This window comes from Melospiza melodia, chromosome 30, assembly GCF_035770615.1.
Source record: "Melospiza melodia melodia isolate bMelMel2 chromosome 30, bMelMel2.pri, whole genome shotgun sequence".
NCBI classification, from domain to species: domain Eukaryota; kingdom Metazoa; phylum Chordata; class Aves; order Passeriformes; family Passerellidae; genus Melospiza; species Melospiza melodia.
The window spans coordinates 2,934,814-2,955,397 of NC_086223.1; the positions used below are offsets into that span (position 1 = coordinate 2,934,814).

Sequence of the window (20,584 nt, forward strand, 5' to 3'; positions counted from 1 at the left end):
CTCACCCGGAGCGGAGAGCTCCGGTAATCCCCGGGGGCATGGATCCCGGGCAGGCTCACCCGAAGGGGAGAGCTCCGGTAATCCCCGGGGACACGGACCGGAGAGCCCCGGTGATCCCCGGGCACGGACCCCCGGAGCGGAAAGATCCGGTGACCCCCAGACAGGCTCACCCGGAGCGGAGAGCCCCGGTGATCCCCGGTATCACGGACCCCGGGCAGGGTCACCCGGAGCGGAGAGCCCCGGTAACCCCCGGGATCACGGATCCCCGGGCAGGGTTACCGGCAGCGCAGAGCCCCGGTGCGGCTCCCGCCGGTGCCCGCGGGGTCAGTGCGAGCTGGTGGAACCGGACCGGGGCTGCGGGCGGGCGCGACACCAAGCGCCGGCCGAGCAGCCCGGGAAGGAGCGGGCGGAGCGCGGCGGCGGCAGCGGCGGCGGCGGCGGCGGCGGCTGCGAGTCCGAGCCCCGGCGGGGGTCGGGGCCGTCCCCCCGCGGCGGGCGCGGCCCCTCGGTGCCCAGCCCCGGGTGCAGGGCGGCGGCGTGGGCAGAGCGGCTGCGGACCGGGCAGCGCTTGGCCCGGGGGCTGCCGCTGGGCGAACTGAGTGAGCTGGGCGGCACCGGCGGCGAGGCGGGCACCGGGACAGCGGCGGGCGGGCGGCACGGACAGGCCGGCAGGTGAGCCCTGAGCAGCTCCATCATGCTCTGCAGCTGCCGGCTGAGGTGAGAAACCTCCTGGTTGAGGTGGGTGATCTGGAAAAGGACACACAGCGGTGAGCAGCGGCCGGGGCCCGCGGGGTTTTTGGGGACGTGCACCCACCTGTGGGCCCCAGCACACCTCCTGGTTGAGCCTGCTGATGTTCTGCTTTATCTGCTCTGCCTCCATCGCCAGGGCTGGGCCGCCGGGGTCAGTCCCTGCTGGGGAGGATGCAGACAGAGGTGGGACTCAGCATGACCATAGGATGTGCTGGAACTCAGTACATCCCTCCGGGTGTCCAGAGTTGCCAGGACCCCGCTAGAGAGCTCGGAGACCTTGGCATGCTGCCCAGAACACCTGGGGATTTGATTTTGAGCCTTGGAGTGGGTTACCAACTTTGTATGAGGACATGAAAGTCACACAGGTCTGAATAGTGTAATAACAAGATGATCACAGGGTGAAAATGTAGATTTTAGGATTTTTGGTTATGGGAGTTATGGGGACAAGATGGAGGAACTTGGGTGTGTCCAGCCTTTCTCCTTCTTCTTGTTCTCCACTTTCTGCAGTGATGTTGGCACTTTGGGATTGGTTTAGAGTAGAAGTGCACTGTCTAACACAGGTGATAGGTATTGGGAATTAAGTGTAGATATGTTGTACTTGGTTTGTGGTGTAGAGGGGCAGTCAGAGTGCCTGTGGCTGCCCTGCTGAGCAAATCTTGGCTGGGCAGAAAGAAAATTTTATAGATAAGAATTGATAAACAACTTCAAGACTGAAAAGTGAAGAGTCCAGACTCGTTCTTCTGCCACGAGGGCCGAAGCAGAGACATCCTGCACATCTCAGGGCAGCAATAACAACCAAAACCCGAGAAGGATGGAGTACCCTGCTCAGCTCACCATGGCTAATAGGAAGAGCAGGCCTGGGTTAAGGTCTGCTAAGGAAAATGGAAGGGGCAATGGGGTTCAGATTGAGATTGCTAGGAGTAAGGCTGGTATTGGGGTTGTGATAAATAAGATTGGGGAGGATGTTGATGGATGAATAGGTTCTTTGATTAATAGTTTTACTCTATCTGCTAGAGGTTGTAGGAGCCCAAGAGAGCCAAAAATGTTTGGGCCCTTTCGGCCTTGTATGTAACCTAGGATTTTGGGCTGCTGCAATTAAGATTGGAAGGGCATAGGAGAGGGCTATGATGAGGTTGATTAAGAGAGGGTGGTTAGTCATGGGAGATGATTTGAGCTAAGCTAGGGAGCGGATTTGAAGCTCTGGGTTAAATGAACCTGCCACACTCCTGGCACTACCTGAGCTGGGGGAGTCCCTTGCTGCACTCATCTCCGTGCTGAAGCAGAAGGTTTGTGCCTCTGAAGTGCCTCCGTTGTCTTCAATCCCATCCACGACCCTAGAGCAGGAAGGGATGAGGGTTGTCCTGTGCCACCCCTGAGCAGCCTGGCTGGCACGGATAACCCACCCGCGCATCCCCGCCGTACCTGGGGCTGAGGTCGGGCGGGTTGTACGAGTGCAGGGAGGGGATGAGCAGCTTGGCCGGCCTCCTGCCCACACCGGCGCCCCTCTCCCTGTCCCTGCGGCACTGCGGAGAGGGGCTGCGGCTGCCGCGGGCCGGGGCCGGGGCCGGGCAGCTGTGCCGCAGGGCTGAGGCCGGGCACAGCTCATCGCCCAGCAGGCTGCTTAGGGATCCACGGCGCACCGAGCTGCTCAGGGCCGGCAGCAGCAGCTTGCGGCGGGAGCTGCTGGCAGGGGGCTGCTGGAAAACCTCGTCGGGCTCCTCATCGTCCTCCACGATGGAGGGAAGGGGCTTCTCCGGGGCAGCGCCGCTCTCCGGACGAGGCTGCGGGAGGGGAGGAGGTCAGGGATTGTTGTGTTGTGATTTCAGGGTTTACCCCAGAACCCGTTCTCTCCTCTGATAATTCCCTGCCAGGTGTGTCAGCCACCTCTCCTTCCTCTCCCAGCACTGTCTGTCAGTCCTGGAATTCCACAAGGGCATCGAGTGATTGGCAGATTCAAAGGATGCCCTCTACCCCTGGGGGGACATTTGTCCCTTGTACCTAGTTGTTGGCTTTCTACCCCTTCCCTGCCCCTCTCCCCAGGGTTAAAAGGAGCAGCACCCACGGGCTCAGGGAGTTCTGCTGGAGCTGGTGCTGCATTCAGAGGCCTGTGGGCCAGAATAAAGCTCTGGATCCAATCCCTCCATCAGAACCGACTCCTTACCTTCACCATCACCTTAAAGCTGCTCTGCCAGTGGTAAACCCAAGGATCAGACCCTGTTTCAGGGGGAACCTCCATCCCAGCACCACCAGAGCTCCTGCAGGCCTGGACTTTTCCCCAACCACCCAACTGCAGCACCCAGCCAGCCCAAAGTGTCTGTGGGGTGAAACACCACACACCCAGCCAGCCAAAAGTGTCTGTGGGGTGAAACACCACACACCCAGCCGGCCAAAAGTGTCTGTGGGGTGAAACACCACACACCCAGCCAGCCAAAAGTGTCTGTGGGGTGAAACATCACACACCCAGCCAGCCAAAAGTGTCTGTGGGGTGAAACACCACAGTGCCGCTGTTTGGTTCAGCAGCAGGCCCACACAAACTCAGGCACATCCCAATGGCTATATTGGCGATATTCCAGTAAGCACTGGTCCCACCACAGCCACCCCTGCCCCATCCTCTCCCATGGCCTTGGTGAGGGACGCACCTGTGGCGCCGGCGGCAGCCTCGGGGACCGGGAGTAGCGGCAGAGCCCCTGCGGGGAGAGCAGACAGTGCTGGCTGAGCTGCAGGAGAGAGACCCTGCCCAGCCCCTGCACAGCCCCTGCACAGTCCCCTCAGCCTCTCAGTGCCCTCCCTGGACAGCCAAGCCTTCCCCTGTCGCAGACATCTTTAATGAAAAATCCTTTCCTTAGCATTTTTCCTCCTGAGAAGCTGAGAGGCCCCAGGAACAAAATGCAAACAATGGTTATCTGCTGCTGTGGAATGCAACAGGTAGATCTTTGATTAGCCCATGTTGGTTGTTTCTAATTAAGGGCCAATCACAGTCAGCTGGCTTGGACAGAGAGTCTGAAAACCACAAACCTTTGTTATCATTCTTTCCTATTCTATTCTTAGCTAGCCTTCTGATTAAACCTTTTCTTCTATTCTTTTAGTATAGTTTTAATGTAATATATATCATAAAATAATAAATCAAGCTTTCTGAAACATGGAGTCAGATCCTGAGATCCCTGTGAGCACTGTCACATTCCCCAGCCCACACAGCTCCAGCCTCCACAGCCCCTCAGCCACTCTCCTTCCTCTGCTGCTGCCATGGAGCTGCCCAGCCTGAGTGTCCTGAGGCAGAGCTGCACCCCAAATCCCAGCCCTGGCTCAGTCCTCAGAGCACCAGTTCTGATGGCTGAACTCCCACCAGTGTGGGAGGGTGATGCAGCTGCAGAGCCTGGTGCACACCCCTGGCATTCTCCTCTCTTGGTTTGTTTATGCCCCTCCTGTGTTATGGACCTGGTGGGTCTTTCTAGGGCTGTTTGGGACCTCCTGCACCACCTCCACCAGGCTCAGAGGAAAACTGGGTACCAGGGAGATGCTCCAGAGGAGCTCCAAGCCTCTCTCAGCAGAGCTGGGGGAGGTAAAGTGCAGCAGAGCCATTTCTGCATCAGAACATCCTCCCCTGGAGCCATCAGCATGATTAACCCACAGCCCCCAGCTGCGTGCTGCACTCCAGGGCGCTTTGCTTTGGCTGTCTATCCAGTTCTCTCCAACCCCATTTCCAGACCTTCCATCTGCCTCATCCTCCTGCACTGCAGAGGCTCTCTCTGCCAATTCCGTGGGTTGCACAGAGCCAGGACAGGACATGCCTGCATGCCAGGGTGGCAGAGCTGCAGCCCCTTCCCCAGCCTCGCAACCCGAGTGCACAGACCCCCTTCCAGGACCCTGAGCACAGCAAGGGGCTGAGCAGGAGGACACGCACCCACCTCCATCTCGCTGCCCTCGCGCAGGTTGAAGGTCAGGTCCTGGTGGATGTCGGCTGTGAACTTGCTGGCGTACTCGGGGTAGAGCTGCAGCACCTCACAGAGCCCCCGCAGGCCAATGTGCTGCAGGTCACAGTAGGTCAGGGCCTTCACGTCCGCGTTGGTCTTGATCACCTGGTCCGTTCTGCACAGGTCGGCTCCAATCAAATCCCCTTTGCCTGCAGGAGGGGCTGGGCTCAGTGACACGAGCCCCTCGCTGTCACAGACACATCTTTTATGGAAAATCCTTTCCTTAGGATTTTTCCTCCTCAGAAGCTGAGAGGCCTCAGGAAATGTAAACAATGGTTATCTGCTGCTGTGGAATGCAACAGGTGCATCTGTGATTGGTCTCATGTGGTTGTTTCTGATTAATGGTCAATCACAGGGAGCTGGCTTGGACTTTCTGTCCGAGACACAAGCCTTTGTTATCATTCTTTTCTTAGCCAGCCTTCTGACGAAATCCTTTCTTCTATCCTTTTACTATAGTTTTAATACAACATATATCATAAAATAATAAATCAAGCCTCCTGAAACATGGAGTCAGATCCCTTCCCTCACCCTAAGACCCCTGTGAACATGGTCACACCCTCACCCCTCACCCTGGGGCAGAGCCCACTCCACCTGCCCTCACCCAGGATGGCCAGCACCACGTTGTCCTTCAGCACCTCCAGGGAGCCCGAGCACACGAAGTAGTTGGCCTGCAAGGCGTCGCCCTGGCGCAGCAGGTACTCGCCCGGGGCACAGAAGGAGGTTTTGATGTGCAGGGACAGCGAGCGGAGGCAGCCCCGGCTGGCGGTCTCGAAGATGGGCAGCTGCAGGATGTCCTTGTTGAGGTGCATGGCCACGTCCGCACGCAGCTCGTCAGGGAAGTCGTGGAGCAGCTGCGGACAGAGGAGCCGGGCTGTCACTCTGGTTTTTTAACGTTTTCTAAGCCTTCTGATGTTACCGTTCTTATAGCGAGCTTTCTCACACGCTTTCTATAAGTAATTCATTGTTTTGCATTCCTTTATAGAAGAAGAAAAAGTTAATAGATTGTTAGTTTGTCCAGTGTCATTGGAGAGGTGGCACTGTCACCCTCCAATCCACTGTGACTCTTGGAAAACTATAAATGTTAGAGTGAAAAAATAAACTTCTCTTTTTCTTCACCTTGAGAACAGCAGTGTACGCTTGTGTTCTTTCGTGTCCTATAGCAATGCTGTGGGCATGAGGGGCAGGGAGCAGCTTTCCTGCAGCCCCAGGGGACAGGTTCCCCTCCAGAGTGGGGAATTTCGCTGCTGAGGTGCCCCAGTGTCTCAGCAGAGGTGGGCACTGTGGTAATCAGCTGTTTCTGCTCCGTAGCCCGTCCCACTCGCCATGCTGGCAGGAATTTGCCCCAGAGCTGGCCCTGCCAGTGTAGCAGGCTCCAAGCTTGCTATGGCCCCATGGAGGGCTGAGGTTTAATGATAGGAATTGCTGAGTTATGATGAAATAGCAAAATAAGCTCCTGTCTTCCGCCTTTCAGACCCCATCTTATCTCTGTAACCCCATAGGTCACTTTCCCTTAACCCCTGCTATTAGACAAGTTTGGATCCCCTTATACCCTATAAAAAGGGGCTGTTTGAGCCCATTCTGGTTAGAAGAGCCGTCACTGGAACCCTTCACAGACCCCTCAATAAACCCATTGCTGTGGAGCCCCAGGACGTTTTCTTCTCCTCTTTCACATCTGCTTCCCAACTAGCCTGCAAGGCGCCTTAGCAAGCAAAGAACTGGAATCCTAAGAGAGCTGATAATCACTAAAGAGCTGATATCCAATAAGCTTACTAAGGTAGCCACGGCTACCTTACAATATCCAAAGGTGATATGGCTGATATCCACTAAACTTGCTAAGGTAGCCACGGCTATGAGTGGCCTGGGTACTCAGACACTCTGTCCTCGGGAAGGACTGAGCTATCCAGCTGGTGCTGCCTGCTCAGGAGCAAGATCAGCCCAGCAGGCAGTCGGGTTTATGCCAGCCCCATTGCTCCCCCATAAGTGCAGGTCGGGGCTGGAGGATGCCGGCCAAACCCCACCAACACCTCCTACCTCATTGGCATCAATGCCGTTGTTCACCGACCAGGTGGTCTGGAAATACTCCAGCATCCTCTGCTTGAGCTGCTGGGGCAGGTGGTGGACACGGATGAAGTCCTTGAGGTCCTTCATGCGGGTGTGGTAGAGCGAGCGGCGCGAGTACATGCGCTGGATGATGGCCGTGACATTGCCGAACACCACGGCGTGCATCAGCGCTGGGGACAGGAGGGAGGGCACCCTGATTTCTCCTCATAGGGAAAAGCAAGGCACAAAATTCCTCCCAAGAATATTATTCTGGGTTTCACATTCTCTGAACCTCAGAGGAAGGGGAAACAATTCTTATCGTTTGCTGTATTGCGAGTACGTGCGCTGGATGATGGCCGTGACGTTGCCGAACACAACGGCGTGCATCGGCGCTGGGGGCAGGAGGACAGCCTGATTGCTCCTCACATTTCTCCTCACAGAGAAAAGCAAGGCACAAAATTCCTCCCGAGAATATTATTCTGGGTTTCACATTCTCCAAACCTCAGAGAAAGGAGAAACAATTCTTATCGTTTGCTGTATTGCGAGTATGTGCGCTGGATGATGGCCGTGACATTGCCGAACACCACGGCGTGCATCGGCGCTGGGGGCAGGAGGACAGCCTGATTGCTCCTCACATTTCTCCTCACAGAGAAAAGTAAGGCACAAAATTCCTCCCAAGAATATTATTCTGGGTTTCACATTCTCTGAACATCAGAGGAAGGAGAAACAATTCTTCTATCATTTGCTGTGTTGGGAGTGCATGCGCTGGATGATGGCCGTGACATTGCCCAACACCACGGCGTGCATCGGCTCTGGGGGCAGGAGGACGGCCTGATTACTCCTCACATTTCTCCTCACAGAGAAAAGCAAGGCACAAAATTCTTCCTGAGAATATTATTCTGGGTTTCACATTCTCTGAACATCAGAGGAAGGGGAAACAATTCTTATTGCTTGCTTTGTTGGGAGTGCATGTGCTGGATGATGGCCGTGACATTGCCCAACACCACGGCGTGCATCGGCGCTGAGGACAGGAGGGAGGGCAGCCTCAGAGCCAGCTCATTTCTCCTCACATTTCTCCTCACAGAGAAAAGCAAGGCACAAAATTCCTCCCGAGAATATTATTCTGGGTTTCACATTCTCTGAACCTCAGAGAAAGGGAAAACAATCCTTATCTCATTTGCTGTGCCTGTGTTTGTGCCAAAGTAGAATGCAATGTGGAGATTGTTTACCCACAGTGATGGTGTTTTGTTTCCTCGGCCTGTCAGGGCCAGGTGTGTGTGTGTGTGTGTGTGAGGACTGTTGGCTGACAGGCATGAGGTTTCTGTGCAGTTGTGTGCAGAGTGAGTGCTTGGCAGATTCAGTTTAGATGTAATGTAACGTAGTGTAATATAGTATAGAATAATATAGTATAATAAGTCATTAATTAGCTTTCTGATAAGATGGAGTCAGATGCAGCATTCCTTCCCCTTGTCAGGGGGAGGGAATATAGTGTAATATATAGAATATTTATAGTAATTATAATAGTAATAATACAGTATAATACAGTGTAATATAGTACAATATAGTGCAATATAGTGTAATATAGTAATAATGTAATATAGTAATAGTGTAATATAATATAATAATATAGTATAATAAAGTAATTAATTAGCCCTCTGATAAGATGGAGTCAGAGGCATCATTCCCTCCCCTCCTTGGGGGTGCCGGCAAAACTATACAGGGCAGGTGTGGGCACAGCACGGGGGAACTGCTCCCCAAACCCAGCCCAGGGCTGTCTCACAGGGCTCTCTCACAACCCCATCACCTCCCCCAGCGCCCTGCCAGGGACACAACCCTCTGGCAGCCCCAGGTGAGCGCCCTGCCCAGCCCTGCTGCCCTCCTCACCCCCAATGAGCATGGTGCAGATGGAGAAGATCTTCTCGGTGTCGGTGTTGGCGCAGACATTCCCAAAGCCCACGCTGGTCAGGCTGCTGAGGGTGAAGTAGAGGGAGGCGATGTAGGCGCTGCGGATGGAGGGGCCCCCCACGGAATTGTTGATGTAGGGAGCCTCCAGCCTCTTGCCCAGCTCGTGCAGCCAGCCTGCCAAGCACAGCCCGGGGTTAGCACTTGCAGGAACCAGCTGAGAGAGCTGCAGCCCTGTATCTGCTGCCCCATAGCACAGGGGGGATCCCAGTGCCCTGAGCACACCCTGTTGCAGACATTTTTTATGGAAAATCCTTTCCTTAGGATTTTTCCTCCTGAGAAGCTGGGAGGCCTCAGGAACAAAATGCAAACAATGGTTATCTGCTGCTGTGGGATGCAACAGGTAGATCTTTGATTGGCCCATGTTGGATGTTTCTAATTAATGGCCAATCACAGCCCAGCTGGCTCGGACACAGAGCCAAGCCACAAACCTTTGTTATCATTCTTTCTTATTCTATTCTTAGCTAGCCTTCTGATTAGACATTTTCTTCTATTCTTTTAGTATAGTTTTAATGCAAGATATATCATAAAATAATAAATCAAGCTTTCTGAAACATGAAGTCAGATCCTCATCTCTTCCCTCATCCAAGAACCCCTGTGAACACGGTCACAACACCCCTTGCCCAGCTCCTGCAGCCAGCATGCCAAGCACAGCCCAGGGTTGGCACTTGCAGGAGTGCTGCACCCCTGGATCTGCTGCCCTGCAGCACAGGGGGGATCCCAGTGCCCCCAGCTCGTGCAGCCAGCCTGCCAAGCATAGCCTGGGGTTGGCACTTGCAGGAGTGCTGCACCCCTGGATCCTCTGCCCCACAGCACAAGGGGGATCCCAATGCCCCGAGCTGCCCCGGCCCTCACTCACCGATGTCCCAGGTGCGCGGGTCGTTGCTCTCCAGCTCCTGGCGGCCGATGACGTACCAGATGCAGGCCATCCAGTGGGCCAGCAGGGCAAACATGGACATGAGCAGCGTGAGCACCATGGCGCTGTACTGCGAGTAGCGGTCCAGCTTCTGCAGCAGCCGCAGCAGCCGCAGCAGCCGCACCGTCTTCAGCAGGTGAACCAGCGAGGTCTGGGGGGCAGGCAGGGAGGGGAACCGGGGGTAGCTGCGGGCAGGGAGGAAAAGGGACCCCAACACCACCCTTTGTGACCCCCACAGCTGCCAGGAGGGTGATGGGGAGCAGGGCAAGGCAGAGGCAGCTCATCCCCAGTCAGCCTTGCAGCCCCGTGCCCAACACCCAGCAGGCAGCCAGGGTCGTGTGTTGTGGTGTGATCTCAGGGTTTGCCTCAGATACCCCGGGTCCCTCCCCTGATAATTCCCTGCCAGGTGTGTCAGCCACCTCTCCTTTCCCCTCCCAGCACTGTCTGTCAGTCCTGCCATTCCAGAAGGGAATGTTGAGTGATTGGCAGATTCAAAGGATGCTCTCTACCCCTGGGGGACATTGGGCCATCCAGGTGTCCTTTGTCCCTTTTGACTCTCCCCCTACCTGGTTGGTGGCTCCCTACCCCTTCCCTGCCCCTCTCTCCAGGATTCAAAGGAACAGCAACCACAGGACAGGGAGTTCTGTTGGAGCTGGTGCTGCATTCAGAGGCCTGTGGGCCAGAATAAAGCTCTGGATCCAAACCCTCCATCAGAACATCTCCTTTTCCTTCATCATCACCTTAAAGCTTCTCCAGCAAAGTCCTGCAAGCCTGGACTTGTCTCCAAGTGCCCAGCTGCAGGACCAAGCTAGCCAAAGGTGTCTCTGAGGTGAAATCACCACATTGCCGCTATTTGGTTCAGCAGCAAGGGCCAGACAAGCCCAAGCACATCCTGTCTGGCCATATTGGTAATTATTCCAATAATTGTGGCTTGTCAGGGCACCGAGTATCCCCAGGAGATGTGGGTGTTGGAGAGGGGCAGGGAGGAGGGCAGCAGCTTTGCTGTCGAGGGCTGTGTTTGTGCCAGGAGCACTCACCACGGTCACGTTGAAGATGTAGAGCAGATCGAAGGGCAGAGCAGCAATCAGATCCACAAAGAACCAGGTGGCCACGTAGTGGATGCAGATGGAGCGAGGGTCATACACAACCTGGCCCGACTGGCTGACGTACGTTGTCCGGAAGTTGAGGATGATATCTGCCCCAGGAGAGCAGGAGCAGCCCTCACCACCCCTCCTGTGGCTGGCAGAGCTGAGCCAGCATCCACTGGTGTCACTTCTGGTGCGCCCAGGACCAACAGCAGGGGCACAGCAATCCCATCTCCCTCTTGTTTCAGATTGCAAGGCAAGATGTGTTCTATTTGCCATCTGTATGGCAGCTGTCTTTTGTCAAGTGGGTAGTTTTCCTTATCTCTCTCTCAGTGATCACAATCACTCCTCCCTCCAGGGACACATCTGCTGATAACAGCTATTGAATGTATCTGCATGGCTGACAAGAACTACAGCATCCCATTGGGAGATGTGAGCCCAGAGGGAGGAGCCAAGCATTGCTGCCTGGATATAATCTGGAGATTCTGGAACCTCAGCCAAGCATTCCTGCCTGGATATAATCTGGAGATTCTGGAACACCAGCCAAGCATTCCTGCCTGGATATAATCTGGAGATTCTGGAACCTCAGCCAAGCATTCCTGCCTGGATATAATCTGGAGATTCTGGAACCTCAGCCAAGCATTCCTGCCTGAATATAATCTGGAGATTCTGGAACACCAGCACGGCTTCTGCACTGGATTCCCCAGAGGAGCAGCAGCTGCCACTGGATCATCAGAGGAAGAGACTGCACCTTTCTCCAGGATCCCTGCTCCAGCAGAAGCATCCCTGACACTGCAGGAGGGCTGAGCCACAATTCCAATGGGACTGCTGCCAACAGCCTGACCCACAGGGTGTCAGGTTGGGTTCTGACTCTGGCAGTGTTGTTCTAGTGTACTGCATTGTTTATTTTATCCTTTTATTTTCTTCCCTGTTAAAGAACTCTTTTGTTTTCTACTCCCATAATTTTTGTTGCCTGAGCGCCCCTTAATTTAAAATTTATACCAATTCGGAGGGGGCGATTAATTTTCAAAAAAATTCATTTTCTCCATTTCAGGGGAGGCTCCTGCCTTCCTTAGCCTGTCTTTCCAAACCAAGACACCTCTCCATCACCCCTGATCCCTGCCCCACCTGTCCTGTAGCCCGGATCAGTGCTCAGACCTACCCAGGATGAAGAGCATCTCCACGGCGATGTCGCTGACGATGGTGCTGCGAGCAGCTGACAGGCTGTCCTCTGTGCCCGTGAAGCAGACGTTGTAGGGGACAGTGATAGCCACGTAGAAGGTGGCCAGCAGGATCAGCCAGTCCCAGAGAGCCTTGAAGATGCTGTAGTGGAGCAGGATGAAGCGGGATTTCTGCACCGAGGCCACCTTGTACTCGGGGACGGACGGCTTGTTCTCAAACACGTTCTGCAGGGGCAAACGTGGGGTGGGACAGGGGTCATCCCACACGAGGAGTGAAGCCCACCACAGCCACTCCTTCCCCTGAGTCCTGCCAGCCAGCTGGCACCCCTGATGCCAGGGTGATGATGCCCTTTTCCTGCACTGATCACCCTCAAGGATGGGCACAAAACCCCTGATTACAGCACATCAATTAATGCAATGTCATTGCTATAAACAGCAATCCCCTGGCAATGCCAGCTGCTGCCTGGAACCATCTCAGGTGCCAACTCACTTGCTGGGGCAAAGGTGAGGGCAGAGCCAGGGCCATCCCACCCAAATCCCCAAAATTCAAGAGTGGTGCACCGCTATCCTTTGCCTGCTCATCAGCTCTCAGACCCTCTCTCTGGCCCCACAACTGCAGGTGGTGCCCTGTACTGGGCACATCAGCTGTGCAAAGGGGCTGGCACAGGGCTGTGCCCCATCTGGCAGCTGCACAGCTCTGGCACCCTGGTAACAGCACTCCCCAGAGCCAGTGTGGCTGTGCTCAGAGCCAGCACTGGGGTTTCCTGACAGTGAATACATGAGGAGAGGCACAGCTCTGCCAGGGCTGCCAGCTCTGCTGTCTCAACAAGCAGCTCTGGGCACCCACTGGGTTCTCCTGCTGCCAAGCAAACACAAGTGCAGCCTGGGTACAGCGTGGCTGCCAGAGCTGGGGGGAATTTCAGTGCTTGGCAGGCCAGGCAGAGACGTGCATGGGAACAGCATCCCAGTGAGGCTGGGCTGTGCTCTCAGGAGAGCTGCTACACTGCCAGCTCACCACAGCCCCAGCATGGGAGGCACTGGGCAAAACTGGGGGTCCTCAGGTCCTTACACGGTTGATTTTCATCTCTCCACGGTCCCTGCGGGCAAACTGGCTGCTGAGCTGGTGCAGCATGGTCCGGCCCTGCCTCCGTGCAGCCCTCAGGTGGGAGCTGCCAGGCTTCTTGCTCCTCTGCTTCTCACTCGTCTGCTTCTCTGCAGTGAACAAGGCACGCTGAGTCAGGAGAGTGCAGCAAACAGGGAACCCCTTTGCCACGTGTCCACTGCTCACACTGCTCCCATTCTACAGCCATAGCTCACCCTCCTTCTTGTCACCAGGGCAGCTCCTGCCTCGGCTCTCTGTGATGTCCTTGAAGGAGAAGAGGAAGAGCACCACCTCTCCCTTTTCGTTCTTGATGGGCATGATGTCCAGCAGGCACCAGAAGGCAGCTCCTGGGTGCAGGAGAGAGTTGGTGAGGGCAGGGCAGCTCCCTCACTGCTCAGCAGCTTCTCCCAGGCCATGAGTTCCAGATTGCAAGGCAAGATGTGTTCTATTGCCAGCTGTATGGCAGCTGTCTTTTGTCAAGTGGGTAGTTTGCCTTATCTCTCTCTCAGTGATCATAATCACTCCTCCCTCCAAGGAGACATCTGCTGATAACAGCTATTGAATGTCCCTCCATGGCTGATAAGAACTACAGCATCCCACTGGGAGATGTGAGCCCAGAGGGAAGAGCCAAGCATTCCTGCCTGGATATAATCTGGAGATTCTGGAACCTCAGCCAAGCATTCCTGCCTGGATATAATCTGGAGATTCTGGAACACCAGCAGAGTTTCTCCACTGGATTTCCCAGAGCAGCAGCTGCCTCTTCTTCCCCTGGATAATCAGAGGAAGAGACTGCACCTTTCTCCAGGATCCCTGCTCCAGCAGAACCACCCCTGACACTGCAGGAGGGCTCAGCCACAATTCCAATGGGACTGCTGCCAACACCCTGACCCACAGGGTGTCGGGTTGGGTTCTGACTCTCGCAGTGTTGGTTTAGTTCACTGCATTGTTTATTTTATCCTTTTATTTTCTTCCCTATTGAAGAACTGTTATTTCCTGCTCCCATATTTTTTGCCTGAGAGCCCTTAACTTAAAATTTATAGGAAATCAGAGGGGTGGGGAGGGTTCACATTCTCCATTTCAGGGGAGGCTCCTGCCTTCCTCAGCACACTCCTTTCTTTCCAAACCAAGACACCACGAGACCACAACGGGGACAAATTCCATCTGGAGCTGTGGCCCATACCCAGCCCCACGTGCCACTCACCGCTCTTTTTGTAGAAGCAGACCTCAGTCTGGTACTCCTGCCTGCTGTCCAGGGCCTTCTCGATGCCCTGCAGGGCGGGCTCGCTGGTGTCAGCCCCGCAGAGGAAGCGGCAGCTGCAGTTCTTCTGCATGACCTCGGTGCGCGCGAAGCCGGTGAGGTCGCAGAAGCCATCGGAGCAGTACACGATGGGGAAGCCACAGCGGCCCTGAGCGTTGGCCAGGATGAAGTTGCTGTCTGAAAGGAGACACAGCTGCCCCCGAGGCCTTGGGGCCACCTCAGGGGGCACAAACAGCAGCACAGCGCTCCCAGCCCTGCTCTGGGAGGTGAAGCCAGAGCTCCGTGTGGCTGCTGGTTGTCCCTAGCTGCTCCCAGAGCTTGTTCACCCCCTGCTCAGCCCAGCAGGACCCCGGCCCCGTGCAGTGGAAGGGGAAGGAGGCTGGATGTGTCTCTGGCCCCCATCACCCACGCGAGGCAGCTCACGCCTCCCCCTCGCCATCTGCCACTCTGCCAGGGCTCAGGCAGCTTAGTGGGAGCAGCAGCTCCCAGCTGGGCGTGCCCAGCCCAGGGGTGCCCAGCTGTGGCGCTGAGATCCCCAGAGGTGTGGGGTGCTGAGAAACCAGCTGAAAGCGTGGGAGAAAAACCATCAAGGGGCAGCGCCAGGGATGAACTGCAGCATCCTCATCCTCTCAGCAGCACAGAGAGTCCCCAGCATCACCCAGCCCTGGTGGTGGGAGGTGGCACCAGCCACAGCAAAGTGCTGCCAGCCCCGTGCCCTGCCCAGTCACAGAGGAGCCGTTCTGCCCCCCAGCCCTGCCCCACAGTGGGGCAGAGGGGCTCATGTTAGCAGGGTGCCAACGGAGTGGGTGTGCAGCTGGCATGGACTGTGGTGGAACCAGGGTCAGATCAGGGTATTCCCAGCCCCAAATTGTTCTCTGGTGCTGCCCAGCACAGAACCTTTGCATCACACAGCCAGGATGAGGTGGATGTGCTCTGCCCCTTTCACAGAAGAAATGAGCCCACGGTGATGCCAGCACCTGCACAGCACGGGCAGAGTGGTGCCAGGTGGGTGTGCTCTGCCCATCTCACAGAGGAAAGGAGCCCACAGTGATGCCAGCACCTGCACAGCATGGGCAGAGTGGTGCCAGGGCCAGGCAAAGGCAGCAAGAGGCTGTGAGAGGGAGGGGAGGCATCCCCAGGCAGCCCTGCCTTTGGAGGTGCCGTGGGGCCACCACAGCACAGCTCAGCCCAGGATTAGCTGGGAGAAGCAAAAATAGCCTGAAGCTGTGACTAAGGCCAGATTTTGGCTCTGGGAAGCCGGGATTATGGTGATATCCAGGATGTGTTATTAGAACAGAAAACAAGGGTTTGCGTTTGGGAGTGGCTGGCTGAGCTGGAGGATGTGGCCCTGGCAGGCTGGCAGACCCCAGCCATGGTGGGCACTGTGCCTGGTTGGGTGTCCCAGGGCCCAGAGCTGCAGCTGCCTGGCACAGGCAGGGTTAACTCCCCACGGAGTATCAGTGCCCTAAACCCCTCTCCATGGCAGATAAAGCCGATAAGAGGCACATCAAAGCCACAAAGCCCCGCACTGTTTAAAAGTGCCCGGCAGAGTTGGTTGGGCAGCTTTGGACAGGAGACTGCCAGGGCACTGCAGGCAATGCCAGGCTCTCTGGGGCAAATTCCCAAGGTTTTGGTCCTGGTATTGCAGGCAGCTTCCCTTGGAGAGCCTGATCCATGAGCTCTGCCCCTCTGGAGGGACAGTGGGATCAGCATCAGGAGGCACATGTGGCTCTGCCCTGTCCCCTCCAAGCACAGCTCAGTAAGAGAAAGGGAACAGAGATTTCTCACACATTGCAGCCCCAAGGGTAACATCTCAAATTTCAGCTTCCGTGGGTAAATGACCCCATGCACCACCAGGGCTGTGTCACTCCAAGCTCGGAGGCATGGCAGCAAACACATGCTCAGGGTGCTCTGAGTGCCTCCACAGTGCCCTGCGAGTTGGCTGCAGGCTCCCAGTGCCATCTCCATGCCAGTCACCCCCAGCAAGGGAGGAGATGCTCAGCCTGGCAGGCAGCTGGCCCGGGATACCCCTGCTGCAGGTGTTTTTGAAGGAAAGCTGAGATCAGTCATGAACACAGCCCATCCCTGGGTGGCTTCATGGTGCCAGCAGTGCTGGTGGCATGTGGCACCGGGTATCACCCATCCCGGCTTCAACCCATCCCGGCCCATGGACACCGAGAGCAGCTCAGCGCCCGGGGACACCGGCACTGCCCGGGCACGGGACGGGGGCCTGGGGATCCCGGGTCAGGGATCTGGGGGATGGATCCCTGGGTCATCCCGGGCGTGTTGGGACCGACCGTTCCCTCTCCGGTGCTCCCGCAGGCACCGGGATCTGTCCCTGGTGCTGAGCGGCACCGGGGGCGGCCCGGGACACGGGCACGGGAGTACCGGAGCACCGAGCCCAGTACGGGACGGTCCCGTACAGCGCGTGGGTGGCCGAGCACCGGGTCGGCGGTGCCGGGCGCTCCCCGTCCCGTTCCCGTCTCCTGCCGAGCACCGGTTTCCCCCACCCGGTTCCCCCCACGGCCCCTCCCCGGTCCGGTCGCAGCCCTACGTGTGCCATCGAAGCGGGTGGCGATGGTGTCCAGGAAGGTGTTCTGCGGCGCCAGCAGCCCCTTCATCACCGGCATCGTCCCGCCCCACCGGCCGGCCCGGCCCGCCCCACCGGCCGGGCTGCCTCCGCCGCCCCCGGGCCCTCCGCAGCACCGCGGGCTGATCCCGGCCCGCCCGGGGCTCCCGCCCCGCCCCCGCCCCGCCCCGCCACCGGGAGGGGCCTCGGCACCGTCGGGCACCCGCGGGCACGGCGGGCTGGCCCGGGGGGGCTCGGCGTTGGTGGCACCGGGAGCCGCCCGGGCTCGGGAGCCGCTCAGCCCCGGCCCTGTCGGGGGCGCGGGGGCTGCAGACGGAGCGGGACGCGCCGCACCTCGGGTAAACTCTGTCCTGGCACCGCACACGGGCACACACCGGGGCAGCGCCGCGGATAACGCTGCATGAGCCCAGTCCCAGCCCCGCGGAGGAAGGAACTCGCTCCGGCACCGAGCTGTGCCCTCACAGAGCTGTCCCCACACCGAGCTGTGCCCGCACCGAGCTGCCCTCACACCGAGCTGTCCCCACACCGAACTGTGCCCGCACCGAGCTGTCCCCGCACCGAGCTCCCCTCACACCGAGCTGTGCCCGCACCGAGCTGCCCTCACACCGAGCTGTCCCCACACCGAACTGTGCCCGCACCGAGCTGTGCCCGCACCGAGCTCCCCTCACACCGAGCTGTGCCCTCACAGAGCTGTGCCCGCACCGAGCTGTCCCTGCACCGAGCTGCCCTCACACCGAGCTGTCCCCGCACCGAGCTCCCCTCACACCGAGCTCCCCTCACACCGAGCTCCCCTCACACCGAGCTGTGCCCGCACCGAGCTGTCCCCGCACCGAGCTGTGCCCACCCGACCCCTCCCCAGAGACACAGCAGAGCCGGCTGACATCAGGCTACCATTTATTGTAAAAGGCCGCGGTGCCCGCGGTGCCCTGAGCAGGCTGGGCCAGGGCCAGGGCAGGGAGGAGGTATCTAAAAGTGCTATTTACACCGAGCTCGGCTGTGCGTGCCCGCAGCCCGTCCTGCCAGGGACCCCCTCTGTGTGTCCCGCTGCCCCCATCCCATTCAGTAAAAGCTCCTTGCAGCTCCCTGGCTGGCGCTCAGGTCCTTCCCTGAGTGTCCCTGGCACTGCCTGGGGCTCTCAGGGCTGGTGGCAGCGCCCCGTGGCACCGCTGTGGGCTGGGTGACCGTGCCCGCAGGGCAGCCCAACGCATCGGGGCAGGCGGTGCCCGAGGGCTGCCCGCGCTTGCCCATGGTGAGGATGCCCGCAGCGTGGTTGCCGGAGCCGTGGAGCAGGCGGTAGAGGCGGCTCTGGAAAGCCAGGGGGACGCTCTTCCTCTTGCCCAGCGTGAGGATGCCGGCGGCGTGGTTGCCCATGCCGTGCAGGAGGTCGTAGACGCGGCAGGAGCAGGTTTTCTGCCGGCAGCAGTGGGGCAGGTTCTGCCGGGCAGCGGCCAGGGAGCAGAGCAGGAGCAGCAGCAGGAGGCAGGCAGCTCGCTGGGGCTGCCAGAGAACGGGCAGCGTTAGGGCAGTGACAGTGACAGGGCAGGGATGGGGACTGCCCGACCCACGACTGTCCTGTCCCCTCTCTGCGGTGTTCAACTGCCCCCTGCCCTCCTGGCTCAGCCCCACACCCGAGGTGCACCTGGAGCCTCGCCCTTCACTGCCCTGCACCTCACCCGTGTCCCAGCCAGATGTGAGTGTGCTCACCATATCCCTGCCCTGCACCTCACCCGTGTCCCAGCCAGATGTGGGTGTGCTCACCATATCCCTGCTCTGCACCTCACCTGTGTCCCAGCCAGCAGCCAGATGTGGGTGTGCTCACCACACCCCTGTCCTGCTCCTCATCTGTGTCCCAGCCAGATGTGGGTGTGCTCACCATATCCCTGCCCTGCTCCTCACCTGTGTCCCAGCCAGATGTGGGTGTGCTCACCACACCCCTGTCCTGCTCCTCACCTGTGTCCCAGCCAGCAGCCAGATGTGGGTGTGCTCACTGCACCCCTGCCCTGCTCCTCACCTGTCTCCCAGCCAGATGTGGGTGTGCTCACCATATCCCTGTCCTGCACCTCACCCGTGTCCAGCCAGATGTGGGTGTGCTCACTGCCCCCCTGACCTGCTCCTCACCTGTCTCCCAGCCAGATGTGGGTGTGCTCACCATATCCCTGCCCTGCTCCTCACCTGTGTCCCAGCCAGCAGCCAGATGTGGGTGTGCTCACCACACCCCTGCCCTGCTCCATCTCACAAACTCCCTCCTCTCACTGCCCAGTGCTACAGGACAAGCCCTGAAAGCACCCATGCTGCAGGAATTGCACGCCCAGCTCCCTCCCGAGCATTGCCCTCATCAGTCAGGGATTCCCAGGGATTTGCTGCACGCTCGGAGCTTCCCAAGAAACCAGCCAGGCCCTCCCACGCCCCCAGCCCAACACCCTGACCTCCCACCCAACCCCAGGGGCTGCAGCCCCCCAGCCCCACCTTGCTGTTGGGCACCTCCATCCTTGCTGGGGTCTTCATGTGGCCGAGCAGCTCTGGGGCATGTCCCATCGGCAGCACAGCACCCCGCACTGCCACCGCCCCTTTATAGGGCCCGGCACAATGGGGCTGCCAAAAATACCTGGGCCAGCGGGAGCAGCGGGTGTCCGGGAGACGCGGTAGCCCGGAGACCATGCAGGCCTTTCCCCTCATTTGCAGCTCCCCATTGTCAGGGTGCTCACTGCAAGGGGTGCCTGGCACTAATGAGGCCATAATTGCCCACGGGCTGCGCTGCTGGGCTGGCACAAAGGGCTGAAAGGTCAGCGCTGGCCGCTGCTCGCAGCCCCATTAGGCTAATTAACCCCCCGAACAAAGGGTTAGGCTAATTAACCCCCCCGAACAAAGGGGTGCCAGCAGCTGCACAGCTCCCCGACTGACGTGGGGAGCCGTGGGGAGCTGTCACCCTGTGCCCGGCTGGTGCCAGGGAGGAATAGTGCCACCAAGGTCCTGTGTCAGGGAGGGACAGTGCCACCAGCGTCCTGTACCAGTGCCAGGAAGAGATAGTGCCACCAGGGTGCTGTACCCAGTGCCAGGGAGGGATAGTGCCACCAGGGTCCTGTACCCGGTTCCAGGCAGGGATAGTGCCACCAGGGTCCTGTACCCAGTGCCACCAGGGTCCTGTACCAGTGCCACGCTCCATCCCCTTTGGTGACACCATCCCATCGTGGTGCTGTGCCTGGCACAGAGGGAGCCACAGGGCACCAGGGAGGCTCTGGCACTCTTTGTAACGCTCCCCAGCCTGACCCCAGAGCATCTCCAGCCTTTGCTTGTGCTCAACTCCCCTGCCCTGGGGATGAACCCAAACATTTCCCTGATGCCAGCAGCCACATCTGCTGTCCAGGGACAGCCTGGCCCTACATCTGCTGCACCAGAGAGCCTCCCAGCCCCTCTGCATGGTGGGGACCCCAGGGATACTGTGGAGGTGACAGGAGCAGCCACGATCCTTCTGCCAGGCAGCTTTTCCCCAGGGCTGGTGGAGGCCAAACCTGCAGCCCTGGGGAGGGTGGGCAGGAGCTGCTTTTCCAAGTGGCATCTGGCACAGCAGACTGGGAGTACATGCACACGGGCACTGGGCAGAGATCTGGCTCCAGAATCAGATGGAGGGCATGGATGAGTCCTCTGGGAGCTCGGCAGGGCACGAGGGAGCAGGGCCATCTCTCCCCAAGCTCAGCAGCGCAGGGCACCCAGCCCACAGACCCTGCCCAG

General features: G+C 58.3%; 2 protein-coding genes across 4 annotated transcripts; both read right to left on the bottom strand.

Annotated features, from left to right (window-relative positions):
• Positions 1–285: 285 nt before the first annotated feature.
• On the bottom strand, positions 286–16,897 carry KCNH4 (potassium voltage-gated channel subfamily H member 4). 2 transcript variants are annotated; one of them, XM_063178906.1, is made up of 16 exons: positions 16,820–16,897; positions 14,209–14,442; positions 13,223–13,354; positions 12,975–13,117; positions 11,887–12,130; positions 10,677–10,834; positions 9,583–9,790; positions 8,646–8,840; positions 6,753–6,952; positions 5,323–5,572; positions 4,656–4,870; positions 3,390–3,437; positions 2,173–2,531; positions 1,987–2,084; positions 833–909; positions 286–747 (listed from the first exon to the last, which is right to left on the bottom strand). In XM_063178906.1, exons 1-16 carry the CDS (start codon positions 16,893–16,895, stop codon positions 325–327), a joined length of 3,060 nt encoding a protein of 1,019 aa, XP_063034976.1. In that variant the 5' UTR covers positions 16,896–16,897; the 3' UTR covers positions 286–324. The 2 variants fall into 2 exon arrangements, with proteins under 2 accessions (XP_063034976.1, XP_063034975.1); XM_063178905.1 differs by having other exon boundaries at positions 833–912.
• Positions 16,898–17,732: 835 nt separating this feature from the next.
• Positions 17,733–19,591, bottom strand: HCRT (hypocretin neuropeptide precursor). 2 transcript variants are annotated; one of them, XM_063178626.1, is made up of 2 exons: positions 19,322–19,591; positions 17,733–18,352 (listed from the first exon to the last, which is right to left on the bottom strand). In XM_063178626.1, exons 1-2 carry the CDS (start codon positions 19,589–19,591, stop codon positions 17,915–17,917), a joined length of 708 nt encoding a protein of 235 aa, XP_063034696.1. In that variant the 3' UTR covers positions 17,733–17,914. The 2 variants fall into 2 exon arrangements, with proteins under 2 accessions (XP_063034696.1, XP_063034697.1); XM_063178627.1 differs by lacking the exon at positions 19,322–19,591 and adding an exon at positions 18,578–19,288 and having other exon boundaries at positions 17,733–18,523.
• Positions 19,592–20,584: the final 993 nt, after the last annotated feature.

What these genes read in the sequence shown, in the direction of transcription:
- KCNH4 (XM_063178905.1), bottom strand. Translation starts at nt 16,895, where the DNA reads ATGCCGGTGATGAAGGGGCTGCTGGCGCCGCAGAACACCTTCCTGGAC. An exon ending in CACCCGCTTCGATGGCACAC is followed by an intron (nt 14,443 to 16,819) that starts GTAGGGCTGCGA and finishes GTCTCCTTTCAG; the next exon opens with ACAGCAACTTCATCCTGGCC. An exon ending in GCGAGGGCAGCGAGATGGAG is followed by an intron (nt 3,438 to 4,655) that starts GTGGGTGCGTGT and finishes CTCTCCCCGCAG; the next exon opens with GGGCTCTGCCGCTACTCCCG.
- HCRT (XM_063178626.1), bottom strand. Translation starts at nt 19,591, where the DNA reads ATGGCCTCATTAGTGCCAGGCACCCCTTGCAGTGAGCACCCTGACAAT. An exon ending in TGGAGGTGCCCAACAGCAAG is followed by an intron (nt 18,353 to 19,321) that starts GTGGGGCTGGGG and finishes GTTCTCTGGCAG; the next exon opens with CCCCAGCGAGCTGCCTGCCT.